The sequence below is a fragment of the Phoenix dactylifera genome, chromosome 8 (genome assembly GCF_009389715.1).
Source record: "Phoenix dactylifera cultivar Barhee BC4 chromosome 8, palm_55x_up_171113_PBpolish2nd_filt_p, whole genome shotgun sequence".
NCBI classification, from domain to species: Eukaryota; Viridiplantae; Streptophyta; class Magnoliopsida; order Arecales; family Arecaceae; genus Phoenix; species Phoenix dactylifera.
In genome coordinates this window covers 14,145,958-14,161,609 of record NC_052399.1, presented here as the reverse complement: position 1 = coordinate 14,161,609, position 15,652 = coordinate 14,145,958, and the positions used below count along the sequence as shown (strand labels likewise).

The window sequence follows — 15,652 nt, the reverse complement described above, 5'->3', positions numbered from 1 at the left end:
TCCTTGATAAAGGGATCTATGGTTTTGATGCAGGGACTTCCAAGACATTTATCCATTCTTTAATCTAAGCAAAAGGTAGAATAATTTAGTGTTTGACAAAATTCAAATCTTTCACAAAATCCGATGCACCTTATTCATTTTTTTTCTTTGTATTTATATACCCAACTAAATATCAAAATATCTATATTTTATGGAATAAGTCCTATCCCTCCAAAATATAAGGTATAAGTTTTCAAAATTTGTTCTACCTACCAAAGGCTTAGTTTTGACATTAAACCCCTCTCTTTCGACTCTCTCATGCATTTAAAAAAATGAGTCATCTATAATTGCACAAGGAGGCACATTAGCCATCTACTCAATAACAATGGAATACAACTAAGTCCATTTTATCTCACTTTTGTTTTTTTTTTTTTTGGAAAAGATATAATGATCTCTAGTGTAATTGCATAGGGAGATAGAGTAGTTATCCCTTGAATATATACACGACTAGCTGCCATCCTACACGAGACCGAAGCAATCATCCTTGTCATGTAGCTTGGGTGTTGTAATCGTTGCGGCAAGAAGAACTTAAATGGATCTGTTCCCGTTCTATAGTCCAGCAAATGATTAACTATGCGGATTTCTTTTTGTTGAATGACAGTTCTGATGTTAATTTCTTCTGCTATTATAACAATTTTTTTGGATAATTCACATATTCAGTCTTCTTGTTTAACATAATCATAATGATATATAACTAACATCACAATGTATACAACAAAAAATTAATAAGAGTTGGACATCAAGAATCATCTTACGTTCACAGAAAATGTCAGGACCAACAGATTTTAGACTGGACTCAAAACAATAACTAATACATCAAAATCCTGCAGCAATATTTATTATGACAAAAAGCAGTTAAAAAAACAACAAATTTACCCCCAAGCATTCAGTTGGCGGAGGCGGCAAGTGGACTCAGGAAACACACAAGGATCTTCAACGGTGGTCGAGTAGAATCTCTACCCTCTTCACATATCCATGGAACTCAAGAAATGGCATCATGAGAATCCATCCTCTTAAAGCCACATCCAATGTCTGGATAGAATTGGACTAAAGCCACATCTTTCTCAAAGGAGCAATAGAACCATATCGACAAAAATGCAAGAAAATAGAATTTTGTGCTATTGAGGATTATTCTGACCCACGGAGAAAATATAAAATAGCATTTAATGGGGCATTTTAAGAACTCATTCGCTACGTTCACATTGCATAATTAAAAATTACAAACCCACCGAACAAAGGAGAATTATATGGTATGCAAATATACAGTATATAAACAACATCAAAAAGCTTCATGGAGTTCTAGTCGCAGCATGGAGTTCATAATCCTATGTGATCATATCCACTGTTACTCCAAACTTGGGGCTACCTCAGTTGGATTGCCTTCAAACACATCAGAGTTCGATGCCTCTGGCTCCTCTAAGAGCTCTTGCGACTGAACTGACTCTTTATAGACAGGAGTTTGCCTGAAATCTGTCGCCCCCTCATTGTATGTTGCAACAGCAATCCCGCAAGCAATCAGCTGTTAAAGCAGACAATGCATTAGTTTGGTCATCTGGTCTGCAGGAACCAATAGAATATCATGGCAAGGAGCCTAGAGAATCTCAACTTAATTCTTTGGAAAAGAAATTACAGCTTCATGAAAGGCAAAGTACTACAACAAAAAGGTTCTCAGCTTAAATTTTGGGTATATCACTGACGCAATGAACCAAATCTGGGAAATTAAGGCTTTCATCAAAGAGAGAGAGAAAGAGAGAGAGAGAGAGAGAGAGAGAGAGAGAGAGATGGAAAATAGGAACTTCCAAAACTAAAAAAAATAACTGTAAGTCAGCAATAGCAGACCACATCATAGCAAAAAACCGAGGAAGTTGCCTACCAAAGAAAAAAGAAGGGATATTAGCACAAGATAGCACCATTCGGTATTGGATAGGAAAGGAAACCACAAGCCTCAATCTTCATTCAAACGACTCGAGATGGCTTTACGACCTTAATTTGCCAATCTTTCCTTTCAATGGTTACTTCCGGATGAAGCTTTCCCAAATTCCTTATCACCACATCCATGTCAACTTAGGTGTATTCCCTGCTCTTTCCAAATCCTCTGAAACATATTTGAGCCCTTCTACTCAAAAAGCCCACCCAAAATCATCAGCACATATGCTCATACTATCTCATTCAGTTCTACATCACTTCTTTCTAAACTGGTGTAACATTAACTCGCCCACTTATATTCTTACTCATTATCCTTACCACACATATGTCAGCATATTTATCTCTGCCATGTTCATATTGTTTGCCTGGGCCCTTTTTATTTTCAAATAGTGGACTACAGTATAAAGCATGATATATTATATCCAATTAACACAATCTGAAAAGGCTTAAAAGGGTGGCTGGTGTAGGTCAAACAATTTGATCAGAGGCATAAGATTCCCAGGCCCAAACTGTTCACTAAGAACCACTGAAACTAAATATTCAGAAAGCAGTTCAAACGTACATGTTATATAGAATTGTCTCCCCTCTTTAACTTCACGTGACATCAAACTTCTTTTATAGGAGGTACACAATTTTTTTATCATAGTAATCATATCTAGCAGAACAGTTTGTTTTGCTTTTTCCTTGTCAGAACTACTACAAGTGCAGATTCAGGATACTTTTTTGTTGCTAGAATATGCGATATAACTTCCTTTGATTGATAGCATTCAGTTCTTTTAGGAAAGGAGCAATCCCTTTTATATTCATCTCTCTTAGGGCAACAATGTAATCTATATACAAAGTAGAAGTAACTTAAATTATTGCAGCATCTTGTGATGTTGTGAGATAAGGTAACAGTGTCTAAGCATTGTCATCTTCATGTCTGTTAGTATCAGTTTTTTTCTTTCCTTTTCTTCAGCATATGATGTTTTAAACAACTATGCAGATTAAAGATCGAATGTCATTAGAAATCTAGATTTAGGTAGTGATGATTAGTCATCCACCTAAATTGACTTCTTATTCCATTTTAAGCACAAGAGCGCCCCCCCCCCCCCCCCCCCCCCCCATCCCGAGAGAGAATAGATTCTATGAAATTCCTAAGTTCACCATTTAAACTGCAATTTAGCTTTATGGGCTGCTCAAATAGTTGCATAGATACACAACTTTCCTAACTATGCCTAAATCATAGCGAAGAAACCGAATAACATATCTAACTTGTCTGATAAACAACATGAATTTACTAGAAAACCATAATTAAACAATGAATATAATATGAAACCGCTTCTCCAATGTTAAATCAAACTCTAAGAAAGTAAAATTTCACCATTAGCAAAATATATACAACTTCCCTCCTCAAACCAAACAATATGCTCCAGTCCCACAATAAATTGATAATAGAATGTTAATAGAACTCAACCACACTATAACTACCCAATACACAATTCTTGGGAATGCACAAACCAGCACTCAAGCAAAGAAACTCTGCTTGCCAAGAAGAGGGATCTGACCACTGGAGCAAGCCCCAAATCACAATTCGTCTATCATTTGAATCCTAACATTTATGAGTAAACCTCCGTGGCTCAGTAGTCATCCACCATAACCTCCCCTTCGATGTTAAATATTATCCTCCTTAAGCTGTCCTTTCTAATGTTCAAAGGTAACTCATTTCAATTCATACATGATTTCCCCACATAACACAAACAATCAAAATCCAAAGGGTCATTTAGGAAGAAGACTCGAAAACATCGAAACCACTTGAGAAAAATTCACTAAAGCAAGAAAGGAAACGAATAAAGAAGTTCAATTTCCATCAAAGGTTCCATTTTGGCAAAGGGGGAAGGAGAATTACCGCAAAGAGGACGCCGAAGGCCCATTGGTACTTGATGAAGAAGCCGAAGGCGTTCCACTGCGGCCCCTCCCAGAAGTCCGGCTCCTCCCCCGGCAGCTCCGGCATCGGCAGCGAAGGCGCGGCGAACCCCTCCGGCCCTCCTCCGCCGACTTCCAGAGAAGCAGAAGAAGAAGCCTCCTCTCGGGCGGCCACCCCCTCCGCCGCCTCCTCCTTGGTGGTGGTGGTGGTGGCGGCGCCCTTCTTACCTCGGTTCTCGAGCCGGCGGGTGCGGGATGAGAGGCCCTTCCTCGCGCGCGCGACGTGGGTACTTCTTTGAGGAGAAGGGAAGGAGAGGGGGCTCGACGAGGGGCAGGAGAAGGAGAAGCAGGGTGGGGGGCTGGGGAGGTGGTGGTGCTGGGCGGTGAACAGACCGCTCCCGGCCATCTTAGAGATGAAGAGGGACATCGGATTTTTGGGTAGGGGAATGGCGACGAAGGAGCGGCCAAGATTGAGAGGATAAGAGAGCGTACTTCCACGGCACAGTAACGCGCGGTGTGAGGCCCTGTTTGGGGGAGCTTTTGGAGGGCCAGAAAGCACTTTCTGGCCCTCCAAAAGTACTTTTAGATGAAAAACTGTATTTGGTAAATTTTTCAAAAAGCTGTTTCAGCTTTTGCGGGAAGCTGAAAACAGCTTTTGGGAGGAAGCTTTAATTTGAAGCTTTTGGGAGGAAGCTGTTTCAGCTTTTTCGGAAAGCTGTATTTTTGACAAAAATGTCCATATTAAAATAACATAATTTTATAGTTTGTCCCTTTATAAACCTAAAAATCTGCTGGAGCCAAGAACCCTAGCCGTCAGACTCCATTCCGTAAGCAAATGTATTTTTCTTTTCAATTTTTGTATGCATTTCTTGAACCACATTTTAGGAGAAAAAAATTTTAATCCTTTTCCATACCTTCCAAAATCAATCTATTGTTTTTTTTTTTATCATCAACCTCGCGGCCCACGCTGAGGTCCTCATTGAGCGTGGACCACGAAGAAGAGCCCCTGGACCGTGAAAAATTATTTTATGGGAAATTATAAAAAATTATTATGGAAAATTATTTTATACTAATAATTATAATATTTTATACCTTTATTTTTGTATTATACTATAAATATAATATCATATTATATTATATCATAATACATTAATATGTTATGTTAGATAATTTAATATTATGTTATATTATGGAAAATTATTTTATACTAATAATCATAATATTTTATAGCTTTATTTTTGTATTATACTATAAATATCATATCATATTATATTATATCATAATACATTAATATGTTATGTTAAATAATTTAATATTATGTTATATTATGAAAAATTCATTTATACTAATAATTATAATATTTTATACCTTTATTATTGTATTATACTATAAAAATTATATTATATTATATTACATTATAATACATTAATATGTTATTTGAAATAATTTAATATTATGTTATATTATGAAAAATTAATTTATAATAATAATTATAATATTTTATACCTTTATTATTGTATTATACTATAAAAATTATATTATATTACATTACATTATAATACATTAATATGTTATTTTAAATAATTTAATATTATGTTATATTATGAGAAATTAATTTATACTAATAATTATAATATTTTATACCTTTATTATTGTATTATACTATAAAAATTATATTATATTACATTACATTATAATACATTAATATGTTATTGAAATAATTTAATATTATGTTATATTATGAAAAATTAATTTATAATAATAATTATAATATTTTATACCTTTATTATTGTATTATATTATAAATATTATATTATATTACATTACATTATAATACATTAATATGTTATTTTAAATAATTTAATATTATGTTATATTATGAGAAATTAATTTATACTAATAATTATAATATTTTATACTTTTATTATTGTATTATACTATAAATATAATATATATTACATTATATCATAATACATTAATATGTTATGTTAAATAATTTAATATTATGTTATATTTCCAAATATTAATTTACTCTAATAATTATATTACTATTATGCTATATTAACATAATATTATTTTATATTACAATAATATTATACTATATCGTATATTTATATATTAATTTATGTTATGTTTTATTATGTTCTGTTGTATAATACTATGCAATGTCCTTTATGGTAATTTTGTCATACAAAAGTACTTTCTCAGTTTGTTTACCAAACACAAAACAAAGTACCATATCACTTTACGAATATAGTTACCAAACAGCAAACAGCTTTTTATAACAGCTCTACTTCAGACAGCTCTACTTCCAACAGCTCTACTTCTAACAGCTCTACTGCCAGCAGCTCCCCCAAACAGGACCTGAGTCGTGTGACTTCTTTTCGCAGTTTTGTGTCATTTTTGTGGGAAAGGGGGAGAAGCGTTGCCTGATTTTCTTGCCAAAATAACGATCGTTAAAATATCAGAATAACAGTTCTGGACTTTTCAACTTTCAAGCCCTTCCATTTAAATATTATTATTTTTATATAGAATGAACTAAAATTTTTTTAAAAATAATAATAAATTATTAAATCTATTATCTATGTATCAAGTGAAAGTAAAAATTAATGATTACAGTAGTATGACATGATATTCTAATTTGATATGTAACTTAGAAACATCTAAATTGATTGAAATTTAAAAAGAACTTTTTATTCAAATTTTTCTAAGCAAAAGTGTGCTTCTTTCTATATGATGGAAGATGATATCTTAATTGGCATCAAAAAGATTTGACGGTCTAAAGCAAAGTTTATAAATAATTATCACCAAACATTGCTTAAAATGGTAAGATTCTTGCGGCTTGTGGCAAGGGGCGAGGATTAGATTTCCAAGGGCAACAGCCTCCCTGTATATATAAATCCTTAGTTCCATGAGCAGTGACTCAATCTGCTACTATAGTCAAAATGAGAGTTGGATAAATATAGATTAGAGACTGGGGAATAACTCTGGGAATGTGATGAATCAATAACAAAATGTCTGGCAACAGCTATCGCTGAAGAAGCAAGCAGCAAAAAGTAGTGCAAAAGTAGTCCAAATTTTACAATAAATGGTACACATTTTACATTACATTGGAGATCTAAGAAAAAATAATAATGCATTAGGGATGTTGTGAAGCAGCTTCCCAGTTACAGAAACTATTGGAATTGAAGAGCACTAATAGATGATGAATTGCTAACTACGCCATTAAAAAACAAAACATGTTAAGTCATATCACCAGTCTAAGCTAATCTTTCTTGAAAGGAACAGATTGTCGATGTATTCTATAATGGGAATACAAGCGTTGATATATCTTCTCATTTCCTTTGGTGCAGACTTTTCTGCAGCAAGAGTGGAAGCCCGTGAGGTATCTAATGGACAGCCAAAATCTGGAATTTGTATACAAAGAAATTAGCTGGCACTAGAACTACTGAGTTATTGAATTGTAGTACAGAATGAATTAAATGTCAAAATGATTTATAACTATGGAAAAGTGAAGCAAACCAACCAGTTTCATTTAACCTCGACAATAGTTGTTCCCTGGTCGGAAGAGTACACATCCCGGCGCCAACTGCCTTCCTGACTGCCCAGGTGTGAAATGGTGCACAAACTTGTCCATAAGCAGTTGAAGCAGCCTCCTTTAGCGAGCATTCGCTGAGAGAGAAATGTGACAAATAGACAAGATCAAATCCGAACTCACCCCAGATAAACCGAGGACAATAAGAAGAGTATGGTGCTGCAAAAGGCTATTTGTAACAGTGTATGCTTGAATGTACACATAATTCATCATTCCTTGTATGTAGGTGAGTCTCATGTCAATCGGAAGTGACAGTCTCATGTACTTGAGCTGGGTACATGTAAACAAACGTAATGCTTCAATATAAAGTATGAAAACAGTTAGGATTCAGCACACGTAAAGTGCGGAGAGCCTCTTGTGATAGTCATAAAGTTATAATTACAGTCTTTTTAAAGTAGAATTACTCGTTCAGTTACTGTGTTGAAACAGAGTAAATAATTGAAACAAATTGCATGACAAAAAAGGTACACACATCAATCCTCAATACCATAGTGGAGAAGTTAACCTAAATGCATGTGGACGTAACCAAGCATTATCACTATATACACTGTATAGAGAAGTGTATATTTGGGATTGTTATCCTCTCACCCTCCTTATGTGAAAAGGGCTCAAGGCACCCCATCGATCCCAGCATATGAAGGCGAACCTGCATGTATCATTATCACTAGGTACTAACATCAGCAGTTCTACCTCTGAATAGATTAAATCTAATGAAAAAAATGGCTTGCTTCATTTCTGGAGAGGTTCTTTTCATTTGTGTTGACTGATCATAGGATTAATTAAGTTATGTCTGGGCATCAAATCCTAAGCCCTTCTTTTTCAGACGAAAAAATAGTGCTCAAGTTGATCATTTCATCAAATCTCTACAAGTAAGACTAAGGCCCTGTTTGGGGGAGCTTTTGGAGGGCCAAAAAGCACTTTCTGGCCCTCCAAAAGTACTTTTAGACAAAAAAGGGTGTTTGGTAAAATTTCTGAAAAGCTGTTTTCAGCTTCGTCAGAAAGTTGTTATTTTACCAAAAGTACCCCCATTTAAAAACCCTTTTTTCCTCCCAAAGTGGCCCATCCACCGCCTCTTCCTCTTCCGCCCATCACCCTCCTCTTCCTCTTCCTCTTCCGCCCATCCCCCTCCTCTCCATCTCCCCCGCCGCCGCCCACGACGCCCTCCCCCTCTTCTCCCTCCTCCGCCGCCGTTCCGTCTCCCTCGCCGCCGCCCTCGACGCCCTCCGCCTTTTCTCCCTCCTCCTCTGCCGTTCCCCCTCCCCTACTGCTGTCGCCAACGCCCTCCTCCTCTGCCGCTCTCTCTCCCCCGCCGCCGCCTCCGACATCGTCTTCCTCTTCTCCATCCTCCTCTGCTGCTCCCTCTCCCCCGTCGCCGCCCCTGACGCCCTCCACCTCTTCTCCCTCGCCCGACCACCTCTCCCTCTCCCCCGACCGCTCTCCCTCTTCCTCAAAGCTTCTCTCTTCGGCTTCGTCGCCCATCCTCCCATCGTCGCGCCGCCGGGAGCTTGATCGCCCCTTCCATGACCACGCGGGAGAAGTGAGGCAAAGAAGGAAGAAGGGAGGGGAGAAGCTTCGGGAAGGAGGAAGAAGAAAGAAGAGAAGGAAAAGAAAAGAAAAGAAAAAGAAGAAAAGAAAAATAAAAGAAAAGAAAATGAAAAGAAGAAAAGGAAATGAAAAAAATAGAGAAGATAAAATAAATAAATAAATAAATAAAAATATTAGTAATTGTTTAACCAATTTTATCATCTAGCTAGAAAATTTGTTAGGGAGATAAATGGTCATCAGAAGAGTAAAAATTAATTTACGCTAATAATTAAAAAATTTTATATTTTTATTATTGTATTATACTATAAATATAATATAATATTGTATCATAATACATTAATATGTTATGTTAAATAATTTAATATTATATTATATTATGAGAAATTAATTTATGCTAATAATTATAATATTTTATACCTTTATTATGTATTATACTATAAATATAATATTATATTACATTATATCATAATATGTTAATATATTATGTTAAATAATTTAATATTATGTTATATTATGGAAAATTAATTTATGCTCATATTTTTGATGATATTGGAAATCGTGGGGTGCCCTTTTGGGCGGCGGCGTCCGCCCACGGCAACGTGCGTCCGCCTTGGCTTCCTTCCGTCGAGACTGCCGCTGGCTAACTGCAAATGGTCATCAAAAGGAAGAAAAATGAATTTACACTAATAATTATAATATTTTATACATTTATTATTGATTATACTATAAATATAATATTATATTACATTATACCATAATATATTGATATGTTATGTTAAATAATTTAATATTATATTAAATTAAAATTCTATAGTACACAATGTTATAGTACTATATTGTAATAATATTATATTATATTATATTATATTAATATTATACTATATTATATTTTTATGTATTAATACATATTATATTTTATTATGCTCTGGTTTATAATACTAGTAATGTCCTTTATGGTCATTTTGTCATACAAAAGTACTTTTTCAGTTTGTTTACCATGTTAAAGTGCCACAGCACTTTATAAATGTAGTTACCAAACAGCAAATAGCTTTTTATAACAGCTCTACTTCAGACAGCTCTACTTCCAACAGCTCTACTGCCAACAGCTCCCTCAAACAGGGCCTAAGGCCATGTTTGGGAAAGCTTTTGGAGGACCAAAAAGCACTTTTTGGCCCTCCAAAAGTACTTTTAGTTAAAAAATGGTGTTTAGTAAAATTTTCGGAAAGCTGTTTCAGCTTTTGCGGGAAGCTGAAAACAGCTTTTGGGGAAAAACTCCAATTTGGAGCTTTCCGAAAACGATGTTTTCAGCTTTATCGGAAAGCTGTTTTTTGGACCAAAATACCCCTATTTAAATCACACTTTTTTTCCAAAATCCTCATCCTGCCTCTTCCTCTCTCACCCATCCACTCCCTCTCCCTCTCTATCTTCTTCTTCCTCTCAACGCCGCCTCTGTTCCATCTTCCTCTTCTTTTTTTCCTTTTTTTTTGTTTTGGGAGCTCGTAATCTGCACCATGCCGGCCACCACCTATGGTCGGCGACCCCTCTATATTTCAGTGAAATAAAATAATTAATAAATAAATAAATAAAAAGAAAAATAATGAGTGAGTGGCAAATAATCTGATCTAAGTAAATAAATAAATAAATAAAAATATTAGTAATTATTTAACCATTTTATCACCTAGCTAGAAAATTTGTTAGAGAGATAAATGATCATTAGAAGGATGAAAAATTAATTTACACTAATAATTATAATATTTTGTATATTTATTATTATATTATACTATAAATATAATATTATATTACATTATATCATAATACATTGATATGTTATGTTAAATAATTTAATATTATATTAAATTATTATTCTATAATACATAATGTTATAGTACTATATTATAATAATATTATATTACATTACATTAATATTATACTATATCATATATTTATGTATTAATATATATAATATTTAATTATGCTCTGTTATATAATATCGGTAATGTCCTTTATGGTCATTTTGTCACACAAAAGTACTTTCTCAATTTGTTTGCCAAACACATGTTAAAGTGCTACAGCACTTTAGAAATATAGTTACCAAACAGCAAATAGCTTTTTATAAACGCTCTGCTTCAGACAGCTCTACTTCCAAAAGCTCTACTACTAACAGCTCCCCCAAACAGGGCCTAAGACTTTGAACAGTAGCTTCTTTTTCTTCTTTGTTTTTTTTTTCTCTCCCTATCAAGCATTCCTTGAAGCTTCACTCCGGGAGATCCATAGCACCAATCATTTGGTAAAACTGAACTCGAGCCCATTTCTTCTTTGTTATCTGTCACCTTGTGTTTTCTTTCTAAATGATCTAGGAGCCACCCTTTTCTAATGTCGCCCTTCATCTGAATCATATTCCATCATAGTAATTGAGATTAAAGAGTAGTCTACCCTAGATGGACTGATGGCCTTTCTCTCTCAAGCCTACTACATATCCAGTAAAATTTGCCAAATTGGAATCCCATAGGATATTATTTACCTAATTCAATGATAGAAATCTAAAGAGTAACTTTTCATGCTTTGTTTTTTATAGCCCAATCCGCATGCATTCATGTTCTGTTTGACTATTTTCCTTTCCCTCATTTTTGGGGAAGCCATGACCCTTCCCATTTAGAAATTTAAACCACTAACTTTCCATTCTTGCAGATCTAAATAGGCAGTTTTGCAGCACTTTGATTTAGCAGATTTAGTATCTAGCACTAAATGCCATTTGCACCATTGCATTAAAATCTTATGCCTGAAATGTATCCAGATCCACCAATCTCTTAAGTCACCTACTTCATATGTTTGCCCAATCAACTCCCTTTTTACAATTTTTTGAATTTTCTCATCATATTCAGGTTCCACTGCATGTCTAGAAATATGAGGGAACTCTAAGACATTTTCAAATGGTTCGTGAGAACCAGCTGAACAAGGAGCTATATTCTGACTACCAAGTAATCCTTCATATTTTGTTTACTTTTATGCCTCGATCTAGGAGGTGCTTCCTCTGATGGAGCATTTCCTACCATCTTTCTTCTTAATGTATCATATTTTGCAACTTGAAGACGGTACCAATTCCGGATGTGATTTCATCCTAATTATTCACAAAGTCATCTCTTACAATATTGATTTTTCTGCTCATTGCTGCCTCTAATGATTCCAAAAGGGGACTTTGCAACTATGAATTCTCGAGCCAGTCCAACCAATAACTATTCTAGTAGATAAATCTTGCTTAAGCAGTAGTTCTTGAGAACCCTTCCAGTCATTCTATTTTCATCCATGGAATGGAAACATAACATGCTTGACATTTACAGAAAAACCCTGTTGAGAAGAGGTTTGGGAAAATGACTAAAAGAACAATATGAATCGTAGAATCCTTTTCTTCATACATTAAGTGCAAAACTACTTCCTTACTTTGCCCATGAGCCAATAATTCAAGGGCTTCTCAAGCAGCCATAGCAGGTCCTTTATAATATGAAAAGTTCCTCCACTAGTGACATGCCACTGATATCTAATGCATCCTGCAAGCCACATGGATACTGAAGCATTTGATTTCATGCATTTCTACCAGGGACTTATCCACTCTTATGAAACTCACATGTTTCTTGTTACCTATAGATCCAGAGAGCGGCAATTCATCATTCCTTTTATCTTTTTAATGTGGCCATTATATCACAAATGTTCCAACTACAATGGCCAGCTGATCTAAACAAATGATTTGCAATGGCGTTCACTCCGTACTGATTTGTGCCAGTCCCTTGACATATGAGCTTATTCCAGATCTCTTTTTGTTAAAACATATATGTATCATCATTGACAACCCTTATACCATGATTGATTCATACACCTTCTAGGGATCCATTATTACATACCACAGCATTTAACCTCTATTTTATGCTTTTGTCACTTGGAAGTACAATGGGTCAGGGTCATCACTAGCATAACCCTCACATCATCATCACTGCCTGCTTCCATATACTCAATTTCATTAAATAACATGATAGCTGTTCATTTTGACAGATGGAAGTGTTAAGACCGTTCAATTTGTCACCACATTTTTTATGTGCACTCAAGCATACACCATGATGTGTTTAAATCAAGCCTCAAACAGAAAGATTGATAGTATGACTCACTAGCATTTCGTTTATTTAACTGCAACTACCATTATTTCTTGTCCTTTCTTAGTTTGATTGTAGTTATACACTTCCTGTAAAGTTCTGGACCAAAAATGAATAAAGGTCCGGACTCCTTCCAACTTCACTGATCGTATTCCCCATCACCTGCTGACTGGTAGGAACTCAACATTGAATGTTGAAAAGGGGGAATAGTTAGAGATCAGCATATAATATTGCATTAAACACGCACATGCACATCTATTATTTTAGAAAAAATCAACATTTAATTACACATGTACAACTTGATGAGGGCATAGCTGATGTAATTTGATAAATTGTTTTATTCCTCTTAACCGCCAACTAGACTAAGTCAAAATATACAGGTGGGTTGATGTCATGTTCCAGCTAGTAACAGAACCTAGACAAAAAGATTGCATGCAATGAAGAATCTATTAACCAGTATTTTCCCCCAGATGAAGATTAGTATTTACACTAATAAAGAAAATGAAAATAACTAGATAAAGATGGAAAAGGGTGAAAGAAAATGTGAGGAGTGCAAGACATACTCAGATGATAAAAATCTCTCAAACAAAGCTTTGATGAGGTCAAGACCTAGTCTGACCCTACGCAAATTACGCGAATGGCTTCCTTGCTTTCTAACTGTATCGTGTTCGACATCATAGTCTAGGATATTGTTTAATGTATCATACATCTTTGATGCTTCAATTAGGTCATTTACCTGAAAAAATTAATCAGAACAAAAATTATCAGTTCAATTTCAAAGCTGAATATTATTGAATACAATAGAGAGAATGAAGAACCAAAATTCACTCATAACAGTAGAATTATAAATTGAAGGCCATGTTCAACTCAAAAGTGGATCGAATGAAAGCAAAATGCATGCAAAAGAATGAAACTTGCTTCTCGATACTGCAGAGCCATCAAGGTAAGGACTAAATCTTTACATGGACATAGTGTTACACTTCTACTTTAGATTATAATAAGTAATTTTGGTACAACAAATGGAAAATTTTAAGAAACGAACAACTGATTATTGTTTGCTTGAATTACTCGTACGATAAAAATCAGTTCTCAGATTCATAAATGTTTGAAGAAAAATAGGAGTGGCCCCATCATCTGCCATTATTTATGTTCAGGACTCCAATTGTAGGCAAGTGTGGCATTGAGAATTATGGTACTAAATCTATAAATTGAATATTTTTTTCATAAAAAATTATCAACCAAAGGCTTACAATGAGCATATGTCAGTTCCCACGTTATGCCTAAAATCAGCATACAGTTCTTGAATGAGAAGGCCAAAACGCTTCTAAATCAGTCCATCATCGTTCTCTTCTCAAATGGTGCAATTCCTAGACTTCTTCTAAGATGCAAATTTACTTACTTTGCTAATAACTACTACTAACATATGTAGTCGCTTTGTCGTACCTAATTAACTATGTCATTTGAAATTTAACATTCCAAGCAGACAGGATTTTTCCATAATTGGATAGACGACACCAGAGCTTATGCAGAACAAATTGGAAACTAGGCCAAAGCCCAAAGGTCATACTTCATCAACTGCCATAATTGCAATCTTCTTTCTTTATCTTCTTCCCATAATATCACCAAATCAAACCCCGTCAATTCCAAAAAAAAAAAAAACAAACCTTTTGATCATTGATATCAACGAAACATCATAATTTCAAAAAAAAAAAAAAAGCAGTAACTGTCAAAGATTTATGGGGAGAGGAGGGTGGGGAGCGAGAACAAATTGTCCGACCTTGGAGACGTACTCCATCTCGGCGAACTTGAACGCGAAGCCGAGAAAACCAAAGAGGACCGAGACGAGAGAGCACGCGTCGGAGAAGGCGGAGACCTTGAGGTCCTCGGAACGGGTCTCCAGCGACCTCGCCAACTCCTCGAAGGCCTCAGCCACGGCCGCTAGGGGAGTCCCCGACTCGGACTCCTTGAAGGAGGAATCGGTGTCGGTCTTGGTAAATGAACCGAAGGGCGTCGACGAGCAAGACTCCATCTCCTCCCCCATCATCGTATCTCGCCGGAATCTTCTTCGGCGTATGGGGAGATGGCCGAATAGGGATGGGAGGAGAGAGAGGAGAAGAGATTGGGCAATAGCTTTTCCTTCCAAAGTTTTCGAAGAGGAAACGACGACCCGCGGGTGGAAACAGGAATCAAAAATGCGTTCCGTGCAGAGAAACCAAACAAAGACCGCGGCTTTTCCAACGGAGTCGGTTGGACCTGAGAAACTTCCCGTTGCGTAACCTAATTGGTATTTGGTACGTGGTGGTTAAATATTTTTTTCCCACAAAATGAAGTGGTTAGAGCATGAAAGGTCGGAAACTATACCGAGTTCAAGCACCTCTTTTAAGTAATCACCAGCAGATTTAGTGAGATCCATTATTATGAATAACAATATAAAATGCAATTAATTGATGAAAAGAAAATGATAAATATAATCTATTCGAATATATTACAAACTAGGTGC

The 15,652-nt window shown here is 35.4% G+C and overlaps 2 protein-coding genes across 4 annotated transcripts; both read right to left on the bottom strand.

Moving 5' to 3' along the window:
* Positions 1 to 1,167: 1,167 nt before the first annotated feature.
* LOC103697608 lies at positions 1,168 to 4,387 on the bottom strand. The gene is made up of 2 exons (XM_008779515.4): positions 3,854 to 4,387; positions 1,168 to 1,558 (listed from the first exon to the last, which is right to left on the bottom strand). The coding sequence occupies exons 1-2, from the start codon at positions 4,295 to 4,297 to the stop codon at positions 1,385 to 1,387; spliced, it is 618 nt and encodes a 205-aa protein (XP_008777737.4). The 5' UTR covers positions 4,298 to 4,387; the 3' UTR covers positions 1,168 to 1,384.
* Positions 4,388 to 6,926: 2,539 nt separating this feature from the next.
* LOC103695519 (ACD11 homolog protein-like) lies at positions 6,927 to 15,428 on the bottom strand. 3 transcript variants are annotated; one of them, XM_039128981.1, is made up of 4 exons: positions 14,930 to 15,428; positions 13,716 to 13,888; positions 7,411 to 7,542; positions 6,927 to 7,277 (listed from the first exon to the last, which is right to left on the bottom strand). In XM_039128981.1, the coding sequence occupies exons 1-4, from the start codon at positions 15,194 to 15,196 to the stop codon at positions 7,136 to 7,138; spliced, it is 714 nt and encodes a 237-aa protein (XP_038984909.1). In that variant the 5' UTR covers positions 15,197 to 15,428; the 3' UTR covers positions 6,927 to 7,135. The 3 variants fall into 3 exon arrangements, with proteins under 3 accessions (XP_038984909.1, XP_008775108.1, XP_008775103.1); XM_008776886.4 differs by having other exon boundaries at positions 6,927 to 7,229; positions 7,397 to 7,542; positions 14,930 to 15,427; XM_008776881.4 differs by having other exon boundaries at positions 7,397 to 7,542; positions 14,930 to 15,423.
* Positions 15,429 to 15,652: the final 224 nt, after the last annotated feature.

Coding starts and splice junctions, on each gene's coding strand:
- LOC103697608 (XM_008779515.4), bottom strand. CDS start 4,297: ATGTCCCTCTTCATCTCTAAGATGGCCGGGAGCGGTCTGTTCACCGCC. Junction 1,559..3,853: donor CCTTCGGCGTCCTCTTTGCG/GTAATTCTCCTT, acceptor CTGCTTTAACAG/CTGATTGCTTGCGGGATTGC.
- LOC103695519 (XM_008776881.4), bottom strand. CDS start 15,196: ATGATGGGGGAGGAGATGGAGTCTTGCTCGTCGACGCCCTTCGGTTCA. Junction 13,889..14,929: donor AGATGGAGTACGTCTCCAAG/GTCGGACAATTT, acceptor TAATTTTTTCAG/GTAAATGACCTAATTGAAGC. Junction 7,278..7,396: donor GTCGAGGTTAAATGAAACTG/GTTGGTTTGCTT, acceptor TACAAATTCCAG/ATTTTGGCTGTCCATTAGAT.